Below are 18,654 nucleotides of genomic sequence, written 5' to 3' on the forward strand. Positions count from 1 at the left end.
AGAAATACAGAGTTTAGTTATTTAGGAAATTCTACAAAGTCGTCTTTGATTTTTTTGTAAATAATTCACTGCTGATATTTGCAAGATTCATAATACAGCTATACAAGCATTTTTATGTTTTTCTTGGGTCTTTTCTTTGTAACAAGCCTTCCAAAAATTACCTCACAACAGCAGTGGTAGATTCTGACTATAATTATCAGTACTACACTATGTTGAGTGTTTTTGAAATAGTGGGATACAAGATATATGATTCGAATATGGAGTACCAGATAAAGCATATTTTTGAGGTCTCGCTGGTTTAAGAAGTCAAATGTTGATTTGTTTCACTGCATTTCAAACTAAACATTTCTTCATCGTCTAAAGGCAAACAATTTAAAAAACCCAACCTCATTTTAGGACCTTGCACAGATGAAATTGAGAGAGTGTTTGCATCTGCAAGCAATGTAAAAAGAATAGTTTTGATTTCTGTGAATTGCAGCAGTCTGATACAGATCATGGCTTGCAAATGATTTAATGGGGTTTTTTTTGTGTCATTGCAAAATTATTTTCCTTGTGGTATGGAGAGAGGGTAAAACAGTTACATGAGAAAAAACCAAAAAAACAACCAAAAAACCCCCACCAAACCCAAAACCCTGAATGAATGAAATGGTATACTGTGCAAATTTAAAGATGCATTGTTGAAAAATGGGGGGGGTTTCCCCTCCACTTTTGGGTGGGGAGCAGCCATCATCTCTTCCTTTCTAAAAATCTGGGATAAGGTAGAATAACTTGTAATTACATTGCAAGGTTTCTTTGTTATTTAACATATTTTACCTACAGAATGTATGAACACTTCAACGATATGTAAAACATATGAGAAGTGACATACCATGTAAAAGCTTTTAACTGGAATGTGGGTGAAGAAAGAGTGCTGATAGCAATAATAAGCACAATTTACATTTCTGTACTTTCTTGTAAATAATTTTTATGTATCTATATATCATACATGGAAAATCAAAGCTTTTTTGTTTTCTGATTTATAAAATGTAATATATTTCTCTGGAGAAAGTGATGCAATATTTAATTAGTGATACTTTTCTATTGTTTATAGCTTTTTAAGAAAGCTTTGGAAGAATACATTGCTTCCTTGAGGTTCCCATGTGCTCCTGTCATTAATACAGGCATTGTACAATTTATGATTTGATCACCATTATGGGAGGGGAGCATGAAGTGATGGTTCCAAGATGAGTGGTTTCATCAGAGAAGCTCTCTTAAAGTGCTCACCACGACTGGTCACCTTCCCCACTGGTGCCAAAACAAGTGCTTGTGAAGCTATGCTGCAAACCAGATCACTGAAATGAGATTTGCTTTTAAAAACTTTCTGTGAAGGCCTACGTGAGCTGTGCCCACATTCTTTAAAAGGGAAGGGACTGCATTCAAAAGGTTCAGTCTTGAAAGTGTAGTGAACTATTACGAAGAGAAGCCTTGTTTAGAAATCGGTCTAGAAACCAGATGAGTAGGAAAGCCTATGGTGGTGGCTTGTTGAAGGAGAAAGATGTGTGTGGGCTGGTACAGAACAGCCCTTACAGATTAATAGGGGATAGAGGAGAGGGATTTCTTCTTTCAGTTTGAACATTAGCACTTCTTATTCACTGAGTGTTGAAAAACTTAACTGCTAGTTATGGTTGCCTAGCTTGAACTGTGGTAAAACCACAGTGTAAGTGCTTTTGAAGTGCTTGGGAATCATGCATTTTCAGATTGGTGTCTTTTGTAGCGTTAGGAAGCCCACAGGTAGCACTGAGTGTTGGTGGGGTTTTTTTTGTTGGTTTTTTGCTTTGTTTTTTTTAACTTGAGTGCATTCTCCAGTTTTGTTCCTTGCAGTTGTATACTTTTTAGGGGGGAAAACTATTGATAGATAGATAGATATCTGTATATTAAACCCAGAAAATTTTGTTCCTTGAGAATGAAGAAATTTCTTTTAAAAGAGAATTGCAGAAAACTAAGCATGGTATTTCAAAAAGCTCCTAGTGTAATCTGGAAACATGAGTATATGAGTTCTGGTGAGAATCTAGCTGCATGTTTTCCAGGCTTCAGTTAAGGTAGTGTGGTTTAACCCAGCAGGTAGCTAAACACCACACAGCTGCCTGCTCGCTCCCCACCCCCACCCCAGTGGGATGGGGGGAAAGTGAAATTCATGGTTGAGATAAAGACAGTTTAATAGGACAGAAATGGAAGGGAAAATAATAATGATAAAAGAATTAGAATGCATAAAACAAGGTGACACACAACGCAATTGCTTGCCACCTGTCAACTGATGCCCAGCCAGTTCCCGAGCAGTGGCCTCCAGCCAGCTTTCTCCCTAATTTATATACTGAGCATGATGTCATATGGTATGGAATATCACTTTGGCCAGTTTGGGTCAGCTGTCCTGGCTGTGTCTCCTCCCAGCTTCTTGTCCCTGCCAGCCTACTTGCTGGTGGGGTGGTATGAGAAGCTGAAAAGTCCTTGAGTTAGTGTAAACAGTGCTTAGCAACTACTAAAACTTCAATGTGTTATCAACATTATTCTTATCCTAAATCCAAAACACAGCAGTGTACCAGCTACTAAGAAGATTAACTCTATCCCAGCCGGAACCAGGACAGTAAGGGATATGAAAGAGTTCCCAAGACTTCAGCAAAGCTGGGAAAGTCAGTCTCTGAAAACATCCTGCTGTGAGGCAGGGATGGCTTGGGCAGAAAGTTGGTAGAGATGAGCTCTGGCTAAAGGAATGTGTAGGAAACTGCCATGCTGTTATGAAGGTGCTTGTGTTGCATCTCTAATGTGCCTGGCTCTGCTCCATTCAGAGTCACCCTTCTGCAGCTTATACAGAGCTATACAGTCTGTCAGGTACATGAGCAGACACTTCTCTGCAAGTCGCAGACTTAATTGTCGTTGTTCTGATCCATAGTGACTGTGCGATGCTAACTTATTTTTACCCTGCAGCTGGGATGTAGGAACTGAACTCTTATCACCTGACAGCTTAGTTGGAGTGCTGATAAACTAATAGAGTAAAATCGCTTGTGCGTCCTTCTCACTAACAAGAAGGAAAAGTGGGTCTATTACTTTTCCAAAGTATGTGGGGTTGGATTTTTTTGACAAGATAGAAATTGAACACCTGAATTTTATGCATTGAGAGATGATCACACATTATTAGGTGAAGCCCTGAATAATTCTTTTTAATACGGTAACAGAAGTAAAGTCTGTTCTGTTTGTGGGGAAAGGAGATATAGTAAGTCTTCCTTGATACATGAAACAAATGTGGTGATATCTTCACTGATGTAAACGGGCATATGTGAAACTTACCCCTGTGCTGTCTCTGTGTGTTAAAGTGGTAAGTCAGATGTCACTAGACGGGGTTTATTTTGCAGGTTTTTTTTTTCCATTTGTTATCATTTTTATTCTGATTTTAGTGAAGTCTTGGTAAACCTTGTGTTTTAGATACTGTTTGAGGTTAGGTATTTAATGTATTTTTTGTATTAAAGCTTACAAATGTGATGTTTTGATTTAACAGCATTCCATGCAACTCCTAATACTTATAAACGAAAGAATACAGAAACAGCATTAGATAATAAGCCTTGTGGACCGCACTGTTATCAACATCTGGTAAGATAATTTCATATGTTAGAATTCACTAAGTGCTAGCGCTAGCTGCAGTATAGCAAGCTACACTTAGTGTAAGAACATGCTGGATCTATGATACTGCATATCCTTGTGGGCTACTCGCAGTCTATGATCTTATCTTCAGTTTGTGTGAAAGAAGTTAACTTTCAATCACCTAAGTAGGAATAGTTTTAGCTCTTATTAGATGTAGCCTGATATTTGTAGGGAAGAAGGATTATTATCACCTAATAAAACATTGCTGCTATTGTGTCTGGTCTTGTCAAAAAACTACAGACTTAGCTGTTTCGCAAGTTGCATCACAAGTAAACATTATAGAGTTTTTTTTAGTTTGCTGGAGGCGAATTCCATCCAGTATTTGTGCTGTTAAGAAACAAAGGATGGAAATTAATAAGGTGAAATCCTTAGTAATGTAATTTCAAATCTCCCTCATACATCCCCTGATTTTTTTAATACGAGAAACCATGTAATTTTCCAATTTAAAAACTTGCTATGTGTTGTCATACCCCTTTCCACTAGAAAACAATTATGAGTGAAAAATCATGAGTGATTGATTGCATTTTAAAAAAGTGCAGAATGTGTATTGTTTAAGCGCCACTTACAAGAAGTATTGTATTTTGAAGGATATCCTCTGTGGGAAATTCTCATTCCTTTTCTGTCATCTAGGAAGATAGGAACTTCCTATGGAATTATTTTTCCTTTGGTAGCCAAAACAAAAGTATAACTGAAATACCGACATAAGTACTTCATAAGTAAATGCAGATTTTTTTCACGATAGCATCAAAAGTACATATGCTCATGGTTAAAGTACATTTAACTCAAATTTGTGTGTGCATGATTAATTTGTAGAATAATGCAGTTATACAGCATGCAGGTAGAATGTGTTCTCCCTCAGTCCCTGATCATAGGTGAAAACACTTTCTAATTCCTTTACTGAAAATTTGCATGTTTTGTGTTTAGGAAGGTGCAAAGGAATTTGCAGCTGCCTTGACTGCTGAGCGTATAAAGACACCACCAAAGCGCCCAGGTGGCCGCCGAAGGGGAAGGCTTCCAAACAACACCAGCAGACCCAGCACGCCGACAATAAATGTATTGGAATCAAAAGACACAGATAGCGATAGAGAAGCTGGAACTGAAACTGGAGGAGAAAACAATGATAAAGAAGAAGAAGAAAAGAAAGATGAAACATCCAGTTCCTCTGGTAAGGCTAGTCAATGCTTCTTTATTCAATTAGCTACAGTGCTTGAGAGGATAAAAATAATAAAATAAGCAAAAGGTTGGGCCATGCGATTGTAGAAACCAGGTATTTGGCATGTATGGAACTGAGTGAAAAGACTGAGTAATAATACGAGTTTAATCAAATAGGACCCTATAAGAAAACTTCCAGATTGTCTAGATTTCTTTATAGAGGTGAGATCATATAATTTCAATAGCTACTGTTACCTAATTTTTACCTTCGTTAAGAGGTATGTGAAAATTGCTGTTTTGTGTGGCACTTAAATAAGAAACAACAAAAACCTGGGATATTTTAACTACAGTTAGTAATTTGCCATTTTTAAGGGCTGTGTAAAGTTTTTGAAACATAGCCTTACATTGACCCATACTCTCAATTTATTACAGAAGCAAATTCTAGGTGTCAAACACCGATAAAGATGAAGCCAAATATTGAGCCCCCAGAGAATGTGGAATGGAGTGGTGCAGAAGCCTCTATGTTTAGAGTTCTTATTGGCACCTACTATGACAACTTCTGTGCAATTGCCAGACTGATTGGGACCAAAACATGCAGGCAGGTAAGAAGGGAATCTACTTACTAGGGATGATAGATAGCATTTTACTTTTAAAACTGAAGTATAGAAATACTAGTATTGATTACCAAAACAGAAAATGAATTCATTTTCTTGGTTTTCCCAAGAATGCTATGATCCAGAATTCATGCCACAAATATATAAAAGTTAGTTTTAAAACTGTTTTTAAATTACATTGACAGGAGGTTTAAATTAGACTATCTGTTCTTAAATGACAAAAATAATCAACTTTTAAATGTATTGAAAAGAGACTATGACTGGATATAATCTGTAAGTTGTTGGTTGGAGGAAATCATACTAACTTAGAAAATGAGCAACCTTCTACTAGTGAGAGATTTATCGTGGATGTATTATGGTATCTCTTGTTAGGTGTATGAGTTTAGAGTAAAGGAATCTAGTATTATTGCTCCAGTCCCTGCTGAAGATGTTGATACTCCTCCCAGAAAGAAGAAAAGGAAACACAGGTAAATCTGTTACTAAATAACCTTAGCATAACAATAAATTGAAGATACAGGGGATAAGAACAGAAAGTATTTTAGAGGAAAAGTCACGCAACTCTTCTCCTTTTGCTTCCCAAACCAAAACTTGCAGCAATAAAACAAAAAGGTGGTTTGGTTTCAGACAAAAGTCTTACCACATTGGCAATTATAACCTTCCTCTTCTCTTCCCCTCTCCCTTCTTTTTAACCTCTTTAACAGCCACATTCTTGTAGGTGTATTGTTGCAAGTCGTCAAACTAAGTTTAGATTAGAAATACTCTACACAGCTTGTTATAAAATTCAAGATATTGTGGTATAATTTTGTTTACAGCAATAAGCAGTACATTTAAAAATGTTATAATGGGATTCAATAATCGTTATATGGTATTTTGTAAATTAAAACTTATGGGGGTTTTATGGTGAAGTGTATTACATTAAGATTCAGATGACAAGGAAAAATGTAGCAAACTAGTAGGATTGCCTTTTTTTTTTTTCTTTGAGAGACTGAATGTTCCTTTGTAGCACCCCAGCTTCATTATCAACTAGAACTCCAGCTGAAAAAATAGGTTAACAAGTTATTATTTGAAGTGAAGCTACAACAAAGGTCAAAATCAAGCTTTTTGCTGGAGCCCCAAGGACCACCTGAAACAATTTCTGTTGAAATTGTAAACTTGGTGGCTACTGTCAGTGAAATGCATTTTTCTTTGAGAATCCTGAGGTTTGAAAATGCGACCCTGCATTGATTATTTTTATTTCCGGGGTAAAAACGTGGGAGGTAAAAAGCTAACTGAAAACTAGTGAGAACATTTCTTTCTGCAAGCAATAAGTACACTTTTTTTCCATGAAGTTTCCCATTTCTCCCTTTAGCTTTCCTTATTTTCCCTAAGTTTGTTCTTCCAGTTCTTCTCCCATCAATTCTTGTCTTAGCTTGTCTGTTTATTATTTTCAGGCTTAGTGAAATTCTTGATACTGGCTCAGAGATACTGTTGATGTGGAGTAGAATGTTTCTGCTTTGTAGCATAGAGGCAGCTGATGTGAGCTAGGAAAAGATTCAGCAAGCATCTGGAAGAGATTCTGTTTTCAGCAAAACTATTGATTTAATGCTCTAGGCACAGTTTTCAAGTTTTGGGGCATTTCATGGGCTTGTGTGTTTGAATCTGGAGTTAGTAGCCATAGTGCAAGTTTGGAATATGCATTTGGGAATTAGCTTGCTTTCAGATTCTTGCAAATAGCTATGAAAATGATGCCACTACATCTGTTTGAAAAGAGCAACTATAAGACTCAAATGCATTTTGAAGCTGAAATGGATTGTGTGGTTACCAGGCTGACATTGTTTTGGAGGAGTTTGAGACTTTTTTTTTTTTTTTTATTGAGTAGGTTTTTTTCCCCAAGTAAATAAAATCACATATCATTTTATGGGGTTTCTTGATGTTTTGTTCTTACTAGTTGCCAATATAAAAACTTTTATGCTAGCCATTTAGTTCTGAAATGCCTTTTAATTCTTTTAACTCTCACTGAAGGAAGGAGATTATTTTTTTTTTAATTTGATTTCACAGAATATGTGGCAATCAAGCTGTCTCCATTCTTCTATGTGCAGTAGGCTTTTAAGACAGGAAAACCTTTTAGCCCGCCTACATACTACTGTAATCTGAGCACTCCCTAAAGATGTCCTGCAACTAGCAATTGGGAAAACCACCTGGAAGTCTTTTCTTATATTTCTTTGAGTTGAATTTGTTTACTCCTGGAGTAAATTCAGCCCTAGAGCCAGGAAGGCCCTTCTGTCCTGTTTGCGCTTTTCCACTGTGAACCTGGTCCACAGGTTTTCCGTGTGTATGTGTGGCAAACAGCCTTTGAGCAAAAGCAGCACTCACGCCAGAGAAGAGCAGCAGCAGAAGGCTGCTTTTAATGCCCTCTTGTAACTGATTTGATAGCAGATTTGCTTACAAGACTTTACCTATTTCCCATGCAATCTTGGTGCCCATAGTATCATTTAGGTTGGAAAAGACCTTTAAGGTTAAGACCAACTGTTAATCGAGGACTGCCAAGTCCACCACTAAACAGTATCCCTAAGCACCACATTTATGCATTTTTTTGAACACCTTCAGGAATGTTGATTCCACCACCTCCCTGGGCAGCCTGTCCCAGTGCTTGAGCACCCTTTCAGTGAAGAAATGTCTCCTAATGTCCAATCTAAACCTCCCCTGATGCAATTTGAGGTTGTTTCCTCTTGTTCTGTCGCTTGTTACCTGGGAGAAGGGACCACCGCCCCCCCCCCCGCCTACAGCCCCTGTCAGGCAGTTGTAAAGAGCGAGAAGGTCCCCCCTGAGCCGCCTTCTCTCCAGGCTGAATCCCCCCAGCTCCCTCAGCTGCTCCCCATCAGCCTTGTGCCCCAGCCCCTTCCCCAGCCCCCTGCCCATCTCTGGGCATGCTCCAGCCCCTCTGTGTCTTTCTTGCAGTGAGGGGCCCAACACTGAACACAGGATTCCAGGAGCAGCCCCACCAGTGCCGCTTACAGGGGGATGGGCACTGCCCTGGCCCTGCTGGCCACGCTGTTTCTGTTACAGGCCAGGATGCTGCTGGCCACCGCCCAGGCCCTTTCCCACCGGCAGCTCCCCAGCCCCTGCCCCCCACCTGCAGCTCCTGGGGCTGGTGTGACCCAGGGCAGGGCCCAGCACCAAGCCCTTGTGACCCTCACGCCACTGGCCTCGGGCCCTTGGCCTGGCCTGCCCAGCCCCTGCAGAGCCCTCTGCCCCCCAGCAGATCAACGCTCCTGCCCAGCTTGGTGTCCGCTGCCAACTGATGGAGGGTGTGCTCCATCCCCTCGTCTGCACCATCGGTGAAGATGTTGATCAGGACTGGCCCTGCCACCGAGCCCTGGGGACACCCCCTGTGCCCGGCGCCAGTGGGATGGAGCTCCATTCCCCACTGCGCTCTGGGCTCGGCCCTCCAGGCAGCTCCTAACCCCGTGCAGAGTGCCCTGGCCCGGCCAGGAGCAGCCAGGTTCTCCAGGAGATGCCGTGGGAGATGGTGTCAGTGCCCAGGTAGACACTGCCTCGTCCACTGGGTGGGTCATCTTGTTGTAGAAGGAGACCAGGTTCATCAGGCAGGGCCTGGCATTCATAAACCCGTCCTGGCTGGGCCTGACCCCCGGCTGTCCTGCACATGCCTTGTGATGGCACTCAGGGTGATCTGCTCTGTAACCTTCCCTGGCACCGAGGTCAGGCTGACAGGGCTGCAGTTCCCTGGATCCTCCTCCAGCCCTTCTTGTTGTTGAGCGTCACACTGGCTAACCTCCAGTCTGCTGGGACCTCCCTGGTTAGCCAGAACTGCTGATAAATGATGGAAAGGGGCTTGGCAAGCTCCTCCGCCAGCTTGGTGGGTGGGTCCCATTCGGCTCCATAGGTTTGTGCACTTCTAAGTGGAGCAGCAAGTCACTGTTTTCTCCTGGACTATGAGCTGGTTGCTCAGTATGCCTGTATTGAACAGCTTATGTGGCTCTGCCTAGAGTTCTGGGTGCCTTTTTATAGGGATTTAAAGTTTTACTGTTACCAGGCAAAAGGTGCAGCTGAGGCATTGACATGGATTGTTATGTCCCACCTGGTTGGAAGGCTGTGTCTTAGAGTGGCAGGGAGGCTGTGGATAAAATAGGATTTAGGAGACTGAAGAGAAGTCTTTGAGTGATGCCAGAAATATCAATCACTACAAAGACTTAACTACATATATTGACATAATTGGCACGTATTTTGAATTTCAGTGCTGTTTCTGGTAGCAGAGTATCCCTGTGCAGAGAAAGAAATGTGAGTGTAGCTTTTTCCAAAGAATGTGTTTCTGCTGCCTGATGATAGTAGTGCCTCCTTAAAACTCTGGCAAAACCTAGTAGGTTGTTAGCAGAGAAGAACAATATTTTTGACAGCTCTGATCATAATGCTTCTGGAAACACTTGTTTTCTAAGCTGGCTATCCTGCAGATGTCAGCAGCCAGATGTACAAATCCACCTGCTTGGAAATCTGCTACTGACTTTTCAATTTGCCTTTTTTTTTTTTTTTTTTTTTTTTTTTTTTAATGAAGCTTCAAGTTGTGAGGGCTTTCTCAGCTTTCTGTCTTTTCATTACCTTTGCTTCTTGGTGCATGGGACCACATCTTGCCTCTTGTTTCTGGTTAAGATAGCAGATTATAGGGCAGATAGATCAATTAGTCCACCTTTAGTATGAAACTCATTCAGGCTTCAGCTTTCTGCATTAATTTGCCGTGCTTTGTGGCAGTTTTTGAAAGTTACAAGCCGAAATTGTGCTAATCAAACCTTCTGTTGAACTGGTCAGTGTTGGCAGCTTACTTCATGGTGTTTTCTGTCATTCACCACAATTCATGCTTGTACTTGATGTCTCCAGCTCCTTTCTTGCTAGGTTCTCTCCCTCCTGTGAGACCACTCTCTGTTACAAGAGTGGCTAAGCCTTTGCCATGTGTGGCAACGTGTTCAATTCTCTATTTGGTTTGAGTTGTTAGTATTAATGTTTTATTGATGGTGGCAATCCTTGTCATATTCAGGTAACCTTGTCTATACAGTCTATACTTTCCCATGGAAACCAAGAAGTCTCAGCTGGCAACTAGTCAGCAAGTGGCATTTTACTTTTAAAGTATTAAGATAGTGCTTACCTGGGGTGTGGGGGAGAAATCATACTAATTGCTAATGAAATGAGGTTTGAAGAAGTCTGTCCACAGAAAGCTTTTAAGGGATTGGTATGCCAGGTCTTACTGTCTTGGGCTGACAGACAAACTTCTGTGAAAGAGCCGTTCAAAAATACGGTATGTGTTACATTTGCTGAATACCAGCCAGACAAAAAAGAAAAGCAGTTTGATGTGCCTTACAGTAGTATAAGTCAAAACTGTTTTCCTTCTTTCAGTTATATAGGAACTGTCTTCAAAGAGTCAGCATCTCATAATTCATAAATAAATGTTGGTAGCCTTTTTTTCTAGAACGAGTCATACTTAATAGGAACGTTATCTATTCATTATAGTGCTCTGTAACACTGATTAGTCTTTGGGCTTGTTCCTTTCCCTCAGCCTCAGTTACCTGGACAAGCCTGCTTCTGTGGGCTCCTAACCTGTGGGGGTGCCGAGCTGGCTGTTGAGCACTTCAGTCTGACTTAAGTTAGAAAGCTTTGAAAGGGCAATTGCACAAAGAACCTTGTTTACACAAAGTGTTTGTATGTGGTGGTGGGGCCAGCACATCATTCAGTTAAAGTAGAAGTTGATACCATGCTTTTATGAAAGAAGTAGCAGTTAAAAAGTTCTATTTAAGTAGTTACAGCAGGAGATACATTTTTCTGAGTGTTGTATTCACTGAAAGGCAGGATAGCTTTCTAAGTGTCCTGTGCTGGGGATTTTTGAGTATAGTGTTCACCAGTATTTTGGACTGCTAAGTACATCTGCCCAGAAAATGAGGTTGCTAGGTGCAGCTAGCAGTGTATTCTTTGGTCAGGGAATGAGGCTTCTCCCATATTCTCTTAACATTGCTAGATCATACACTAAGAAAGCTCAAGAAGTATAAGCTTTCTAAATTTCTTACAGTTTGTTCACTGAAATTCAAGTGCTAACTAAAATGCATAGATTTGAAGTAAAACTAAACCTACTGATTTTTCCTTTTAATTTTAAGGCTACTGAAATTTAAGTCTGGTTTTCTTTTTTGGTACCAAAGGTCAAGACAGGTGTTTTTGCTCAATTGTGTGTGACACAGCTTTTCAAGGATTAGTAGACATTTCCTGCACAAAGAACTTGCAATCTGACATGGATACAAAATAAAAGGGGTAATTGTAACTTGCAAGAACTTTATAGTGAGATATGTTACCGTAACCAAAAGCATGATGTTATTAAAAACAAACAAAAACCAACAAACAACCACACAATAAAAACACTGTTTCCTGCAAATGGAGTGCTTAGCAAAGCTAATGGGGAAAAAGGACACTGGAGGAAAACCCTAAGGACATGAAGGCGTACAGACTTTGAAGTAGAAGGGAAGAGGCTTAGCACAGTACCAGTGGGTAGAACAAACTGGGAAAAGTCCATCCAACCAGAAGAAATCTGAGGCCGCATCAATGTGGCTGTGCCAGACAGATGCGATCCCTGCTCTTATACACTTGGGAGCTCAGCACATGAAGGTTGTTACCTGGCTGCGATCTCTGAGAAGCCACCAATGTGGTACAATGTGACAGACCTTCACTCCCCCATTTAGACATGTTCCTCCCTATCTGCAATTCCACATCCTTCCTTCCAATGCTGCTGCTGCCTGCTTAGAAGTAGCTCCAGCAGCCTCCTCTTTGCAGGTTTTCTTTCAAGGCCATCTGCATTTAAGCATCTCTTTAGCCTGGGCTGGAGGCGGGGGGGGGGGGGCTGCTCGCCTGTACAATTCTGGGACTAGCGGAATCGTATGGGGAGGGGGAGGGAGCAGCCGGTGGAGCGTCGATCTTGTCAGCTGCAGGAGCCTGGGACAGGGTGGTTCTGCTGCAACCACTTCTGGTTGGTGTGCAGCTCGCAGGTGTTCACAGTACCAGCGGCTTTCCCGTTTTCATTCAAGTGTGGGTGCAGCTCCCTTTCCCAGCCCACTGCAGGAGGAGTTCCTGTCAACCTTTTTGTGTTTGTTTTGTGTTTTTGCAGGTTGTGGGCTGCTCATTGCAGAAAGATACAGCTGAAAAAGGGTTAGCATCTTTCCATTCAATTTATGTCCTGAATTTTTAAGATCCTACTATTGCATTTTTGGTTTTGTTTTTTGGGGTTTTGGGTTCTTTTTCTTCCTAATGTTAGGCCATTATATACATTTCATGGGGAGCTACAGATTATAGGGGGAATAAAAAGAAAAAAAGTAAGCTCTCATTACAGATATTGTAGGGACAAAAAGGTACTGTTTGGGTTATGTAACTCGAAGAACTCTGTATAATTGAATGAAAAGGGGAGGAGGCTGAATTTGCAATCTTTTCAGTATGGCCTCATTGAAGTACAGATAAAAATGTTATTAACAATAGGAGCTGCAGTAAAAAGCGGCATTTGTTTTTTTAAAAAACCAGTTTATTTTAGAAATAGTTATCTGAAAATTTGTTGAGAGTGGTTGGGACTTCTAGCAACATAAATAATTGATGAGTTTGTGTGTGTGTCCTTTTTTGGTTGCTGATTGCTAACTTGAGCATTTTTACAAATACATGCAAACACAACACAAGCTCAGGAGTATTAACAGCATGTGTAATTTACATAGCACTGAATTCTCCTAGCTGCTCGTTAGGTAAAGCTCTAAACTTGCCCCCAATAGTCCCTCCTTGCCTATAAAACATTAGCATTGTCTGTATTGGAAAATTGATTTGGGAAAGCACAGTGGTATAATGACCAGGTGTTATTTTGCCAGTCTGCCTGTTTGAAAGTTGACTGTTGCTCTAGGGTAAGAATTACGTTGGGTATTTGAGCAAATTTACTTTGCTGAATAATCTCAGTGTTATTCTAGAACACGTTCACATAGGGAATTATACCATTGTAGTTTCGTATTTCAGTTTTCCACAGTAAACACTTTTCAGCTCCGATTCCTTGAAGCAGCTGAGTAATGGGAAGAATGAAGTGCACTAGGATGCAGGCAACTAATGGTGACAAACACCTAACTAACGTTACAGTTCTGGTTTGGTGTCTTGATTTTAACCCCACTCATCATAGGTTTGGGGGGGTTTTTGTTCGTTTTTGGGGTTTTCTTAGTTAAATGACTAAAAGGGCATTTGTGCTTCAAAGAGTGAAGGGAACTGCATCTTGTTTGTTTGCACCTTTCAACTTTACAAAATGTTGCTATTTTTATTCAGATGGGTCATCGAATCATGTTTACAACTATCAGCCATGTGATCATCCACGTCAGCCTTGTGATAGCTCATGCCCATGTGTAATTGCTCAAAACTTCTGTGAGAAGTTTTGTCAGTGCAGCTCAGAATGTAAGTAAAACATTTAAAAGCTATCTATAAATTCCCTTCACTGCCCCAACCTCTAACTCTGTGCTAGCAGTCTGTGTGTACTGCAGGCATCGTCCGCAGGAGCAGCAAATTGTGTCAAATGGTGTGAGAAGGGAGCACATGCTCAGTTTAATTTGTTCCTTTTAATGAGCCATTGAATGAAGGCAGAAATAGTCTGCAGGCTTAAAATTGAGGAAGACTAAAGTAAAATCAGGGAAGGAAAGAATTTACAGTACTTCCGAATGTCTTAGATATCAGTGGCTATAGTTTGGGGTTTTTTTAATATTCTGATCTGCTATAATTTGCACAGTCTTAATTTTACAATGTACTTTTTTCATAATTGCCCTTTCTGTTTTCCATCTATCCCACTGTAGGCCAAAACAGGTTTCCTGGATGTCGTTGTAAAGCACAATGCAACACTAAGCAGTGTCCGTGTTACCTAGCTGTACGCGAATGTGATCCTGACCTCTGCTTAACATGTGGAGCAGCTGACCACTGGGACAGCAAAAATGTTTCTTGCAAGAACTGCAGCATTCAGAGAGGATCCAAAAAAGTATGTAGCTAGCTGTACAACTACATGCCTCTTGCCTTGGTTTTGAGGTGTTTTTTATATTTTCATGCCGGAGAATGGAATTTCTTTGTCTTCATGCTGTCAAACAGGAAAAGAAAAACAAAAGGGAGGTAGCTGTCACTTAGGTTAGCATGCTTCTGTGCTGCTCTTAAGCTCTGTGTACATTTCATCATGTACCAATTCGTGGTTTCAGTGTGACACTGCAACAGATGATCTCCTTTTCCCTGTGCAGGTTTTGCTTGTAACTTGCAAATAGGCGGCTGCTGTTTTAAAGTGGTAACTCATGAGTCTTTCCCTGGATCAGCATAAGGAAGTTTGGCTGAGACACAGATACTGGCTATTTCTTTCTTCAGTGTTTGATTCTAACATGCAAACTTTGTATACCATCTACTGAAAACAGTGCAAAAGTCCATCCAGCTCTGTTAAATAAATAAACCAGTAAAGTTTATTTCTGCTTCAGACCATCTTTTCACAAACTTGTTCAGTCAAATACTGAGCTGATCAGTAGTGGGCTCCTGTCTGCAGACCTTTCCAGTTTGAAGGCCTTAGCGCATATGTCTTCATGTAACACCTTTGTTTCAAGGTTAGACTAGTACTTTTACTGGTTTTCAAGTATTTTACATGGTTTTTCTTTCGCGTACAATTCTGATCCACAAGCTGTAATTTTAGTGTGCATTTGATAATTAGAAGAATCCATGTTTGCCTTCTCTCCTGGAGTCCCGGCATACATTTCATTAAGTGATACAATTAAAAACAAAATGAAAAAAACCCTAAATCCAAGCCAGGCATGTCTAAACTTCCCCCCCCCCCCCCTCTCCCACAGCACTTGCTCTTGGCACCTTCAGATGTGGCAGGCTGGGGAATTTTCATCAAAGATCCTGTACAGAAGAATGAATTCATCTCTGAATACTGTGGTGAGGTAAGGGTGGAGAACAGTTGTTATGTGTGAGCTTAATTGGTGAGGCTGCATCTTGGCTAGGGACCAAGGGATTGTCTCGCTCGGTATCATGCTTAGACAGAGAGAGGTGATTGAAGTACACAGGCGCTGCTGTCGGAGGCCCCAGACCCAGAGGCCAGGCAGTTGAAATGTCACCAGAAATTTGACATAGGTTCTTGTGAGAATGAGAGGCTGGAATGTCAGTTTTTCTCTTGGATGTAATTTCAGTTCAGACGTGGCAGAGATTGTGTGCAAAATCATTTAGTATAGTGCTACAATTCAGTGGGCACTTTCACCAAATTATGTTCTATAGTAATAAAACCCCGAATCAGGTATGCAGTCTTGATCTTGACATGAGAAGTGATTCTTGCTTTCCTTCTGCTCTGCAAGAACTTATTTGTGCTAAGAACAAACCATGGTGGTTTGATAAGTGCAGAATGCTTGCTGAAAACAGTACTTTATGTTTGGTAATATTTTCGGTCCCAGAGAATAGAAAAATCCACATTTCTCTCAGAATGTCTACGTTTTTTGACCTTTAGCTGCTACAGTTACAAAGGGGAAGAGGTGGTCAGTTTTACAAGTACTATTTCTTTCAGATTATTTCTCAGGATGAGGCAGACAGAAGAGGAAAAGTATACGACAAATACATGTGCAGCTTTCTGTTTAACTTGAATAATGGTATGTATGTATTAGCCACAACCCTTGCCGCATAAGTAAAAATACGTATGGTTGCTATTTTGTTCAGCACGGTTCTTTTGCAGGCAGCAAGTAACGCTGAGAAATTTTTTTCTTTTGCCTATCTTCTGAGCAGTGCATGGATTCCTAATATTGATGGCCAGTCACCCCCTAGCAGATGCCAGTCTGCTGGCAGTGGTAGTAGGCAGTGGTGACACAGCTTATTACACAAGCTAACTAGACAAGATGAGTAGAAGTAGAATTTCATGGAGTAAAATTACAGGAAAGCATTAAGTAGCCTAAAGAATTTAAAAGGTTTGCTAGGTGTTGTCTGAAAGAATTTTACTGTGACTTAAATTAGCAGTAAGCTACGATGGTTATTTTGTGTCAGGGGCGGGGGGTGGGGTGGGGGGGAAGACACACAGATAGGTGGCATGTGGCTACGCCACTTGAAGTGAAAAGTACAGGCTGCAGTGCACGAAGTGTGAAATACCAGAAAATACTTGAAAGGAGGGGAAAAAAGCTGCTTTTTTTCAATGTTGACTTAGCATATTTATGGTACTTGTTCTTATGGAATAAATGTAGAGAAGCTTCAAATGAGAAACTAAGGTAGTGCCACTGTAGCAGGAGATAAATGGAAAGCACAGCAGGGGTATCTGGCATCGTGCAGAACAATAAAGCTGTTGTAGGATGATGTGCCAGTACGTACTTCCATGTGCGAAGCTTGCAGTTATCTTTTCCAGCTGCTAAAATCCAAGCACAGCAGGTATTAAACACAAAAATTTGTTTGTAGGTGACCTATCCATCACGTGTGGGTTTTGTTTGTTTTTTTCCCTCCCCTTAGATTTTGTGGTTGATGCAACACGCAAGGGCAACAAAATTAGGTTTGCAAACCATTCAGTAAATCCCAACTGCTATGCAAAAGGTAAGTTTTAAATTTACTTGCTTTTAGCAATGTGTGAAATGTTGTGGGATACTTATTTAGAATACACGTTTTACCAGTATTTGTGTTAACATATGTTTTGAATTTCTTTAAAACAGTTATGATGGTGAATGGTGATCACAGAATAGGAATATTTGCTAAAAGAGCCATTCAGACTGGTGAAGAACTGTTTTTTGACTACAGGTTGGTGGATGGATTTTTGTAATTTCTTCCTATTGCAGACTGGATTAGCTTTCAGTATTTCTGTCCAGCTCAAGATTAATTATTGTGCCTGCCTCCTTACAGCCTCGTGTCTCGGCAGCTGAGAAGCAGTCCCTGGCATATATATTTTTTTTTTTTTTTTTTTAAGCCAGATACCATAGTTAAGACTGACTTGAGCAAACCAACTGGTTAAGAACCTTACAAAATTGCAACAGCAGCTGGTATAGAGAAAAGTTTAGTGACAGGTGGGGACAGACCTGCACAACTTTTCCAGGCAGACCCACGTATTAAACTTTCTCTGGTAGGTTTCCTAGGTACCAATAAAGGTAATCTCTCCCATCATTCAGAAATGGACAAGAATTAGTCTTGTGTAAGATTGTGTTCATACTTTCTTCTAAAAGCATCTCACTTGAAGAAAATCCAGCTGAGCAGCGATGCTGCTGAGTAAGCCAACCTTGAGAAATGCAGCTGCTTTCCACTAGCTCAAGCTCAAATGAACTTTAGCATTGTGAGATTCAAGGCAAAAAAAAAATAATAAAAAAAAAAGTGTAGAATTTTAGTGGTTTGTTGCCTTTTGGTCAGACTTCTCCAAAAGCAGTTTCTTGGATAGTCAGCATTGTTCTGCATCTGCAAACTTCCACAAGGAATACATGCCCCAGCTGGTGAGGAAACTATGGGAGATCTAAATATGATGGTATTCCAGGCTGTGGTGCTGTTCTGTTAGGTCAGAACAACAAAGCAGAAGTGTTCAGTGTTACTGGTTTTTATTTTTGGTCTTATTTTTTAATTTCAGATATAGCCAAGCTGATGCCCTCAAGTATGTGGGCATTGAAAGAGAAATGGAAATCCCTTGACACCAGCTACCTCTTCTTTTAAACAAACAGCTGCCTTATCTTCAGGAATTTCTAGTACTGTGGGCAATTTTAGAAAAATTAAAATGATGCAATTTGAAATTCTGTATTTGCAAAGTACTGTAACAGTAATTTATAGTAACAAATTTAAAAAAAAAAGACAACTTTTTATTGCCTTCTCACCAGCTGCAAAGTGTTTTGTACCTATGAACTTTTGCAATAATGTGGTGTGGTACATTTTTCAACCTTGAATAAAGGATACTTGAACTTCTTCATTTTTACTGGAGCAGAGTTGGAATTTTGTGTCAGTCGGTTGAGGAAGCAATGCGAGTACTTACTTCTGAGCAAAGGCAACTCCATACTTGTCTGTCTTCTCTTACTTCAGGTCACATTTAAAATTAGTATGAAGATGTAAACAGTGTAGGAGACATCAGTCAGGCTGACTGGGGAATTTCAGCACAGAGCACCGCAGTGAAATAGTCATGGTCTTGCAGTTTTCATGCACCCTCGGCATGAAGCTACACTCACGTTCTCTGAAGTGATGGCTGCAGTTCAGAAACTTCTCCAGTTGCTCTTAGTTACCT

The 18,654-nt window shown here is 40.5% G+C and overlaps 1 protein-coding gene across 13 annotated transcripts in view; it reads left to right on the forward strand.

Moving 5' to 3' along the window:
• EZH2 (enhancer of zeste 2 polycomb repressive complex 2 subunit) overlaps positions 1-18,356 on the forward strand; it is a 52,580-nt gene extending 34,224 nt beyond the window's left edge. For all 13 annotated transcript variants that reach the window (XM_027784602.2, XM_055804918.1, XM_055804920.1 and 10 more), the window contains 12 exons: positions 3,530-3,621; positions 4,597-4,837; positions 5,257-5,426; positions 5,811-5,905; positions 12,571-12,611; positions 13,749-13,874; positions 14,267-14,445; positions 15,287-15,382; positions 15,997-16,078; positions 16,920-17,000; positions 17,117-17,201; positions 18,013-18,356. In XM_027784602.2, the coding sequence (XP_027640403.1) occupies positions 3,530-3,621; positions 4,597-4,837; positions 5,257-5,426; positions 5,811-5,905; positions 12,571-12,611; positions 13,749-13,874; positions 14,267-14,445; positions 15,287-15,382; positions 15,997-16,078; positions 16,920-17,000; positions 17,117-17,201; positions 18,013-18,073 (1,349 nt within the window). In that variant the 3' untranslated portion in view covers positions 18,074-18,356. The remainder of the gene's footprint in view (positions 1-3,529; positions 3,622-4,596; positions 4,838-5,256; positions 5,427-5,810; positions 5,906-12,570; positions 12,612-13,748; positions 13,875-14,266; positions 14,446-15,286; positions 15,383-15,996; positions 16,079-16,919; positions 17,001-17,116; positions 17,202-18,012) is intronic.
• Positions 18,357-18,654: the final 298 nt, after the last annotated feature.

Source organism: Falco peregrinus, chromosome 5, assembly GCF_023634155.1.
Source record: "Falco peregrinus isolate bFalPer1 chromosome 5, bFalPer1.pri, whole genome shotgun sequence".
Taxonomy (NCBI): domain Eukaryota; kingdom Metazoa; phylum Chordata; class Aves; order Falconiformes; family Falconidae; genus Falco; species Falco peregrinus.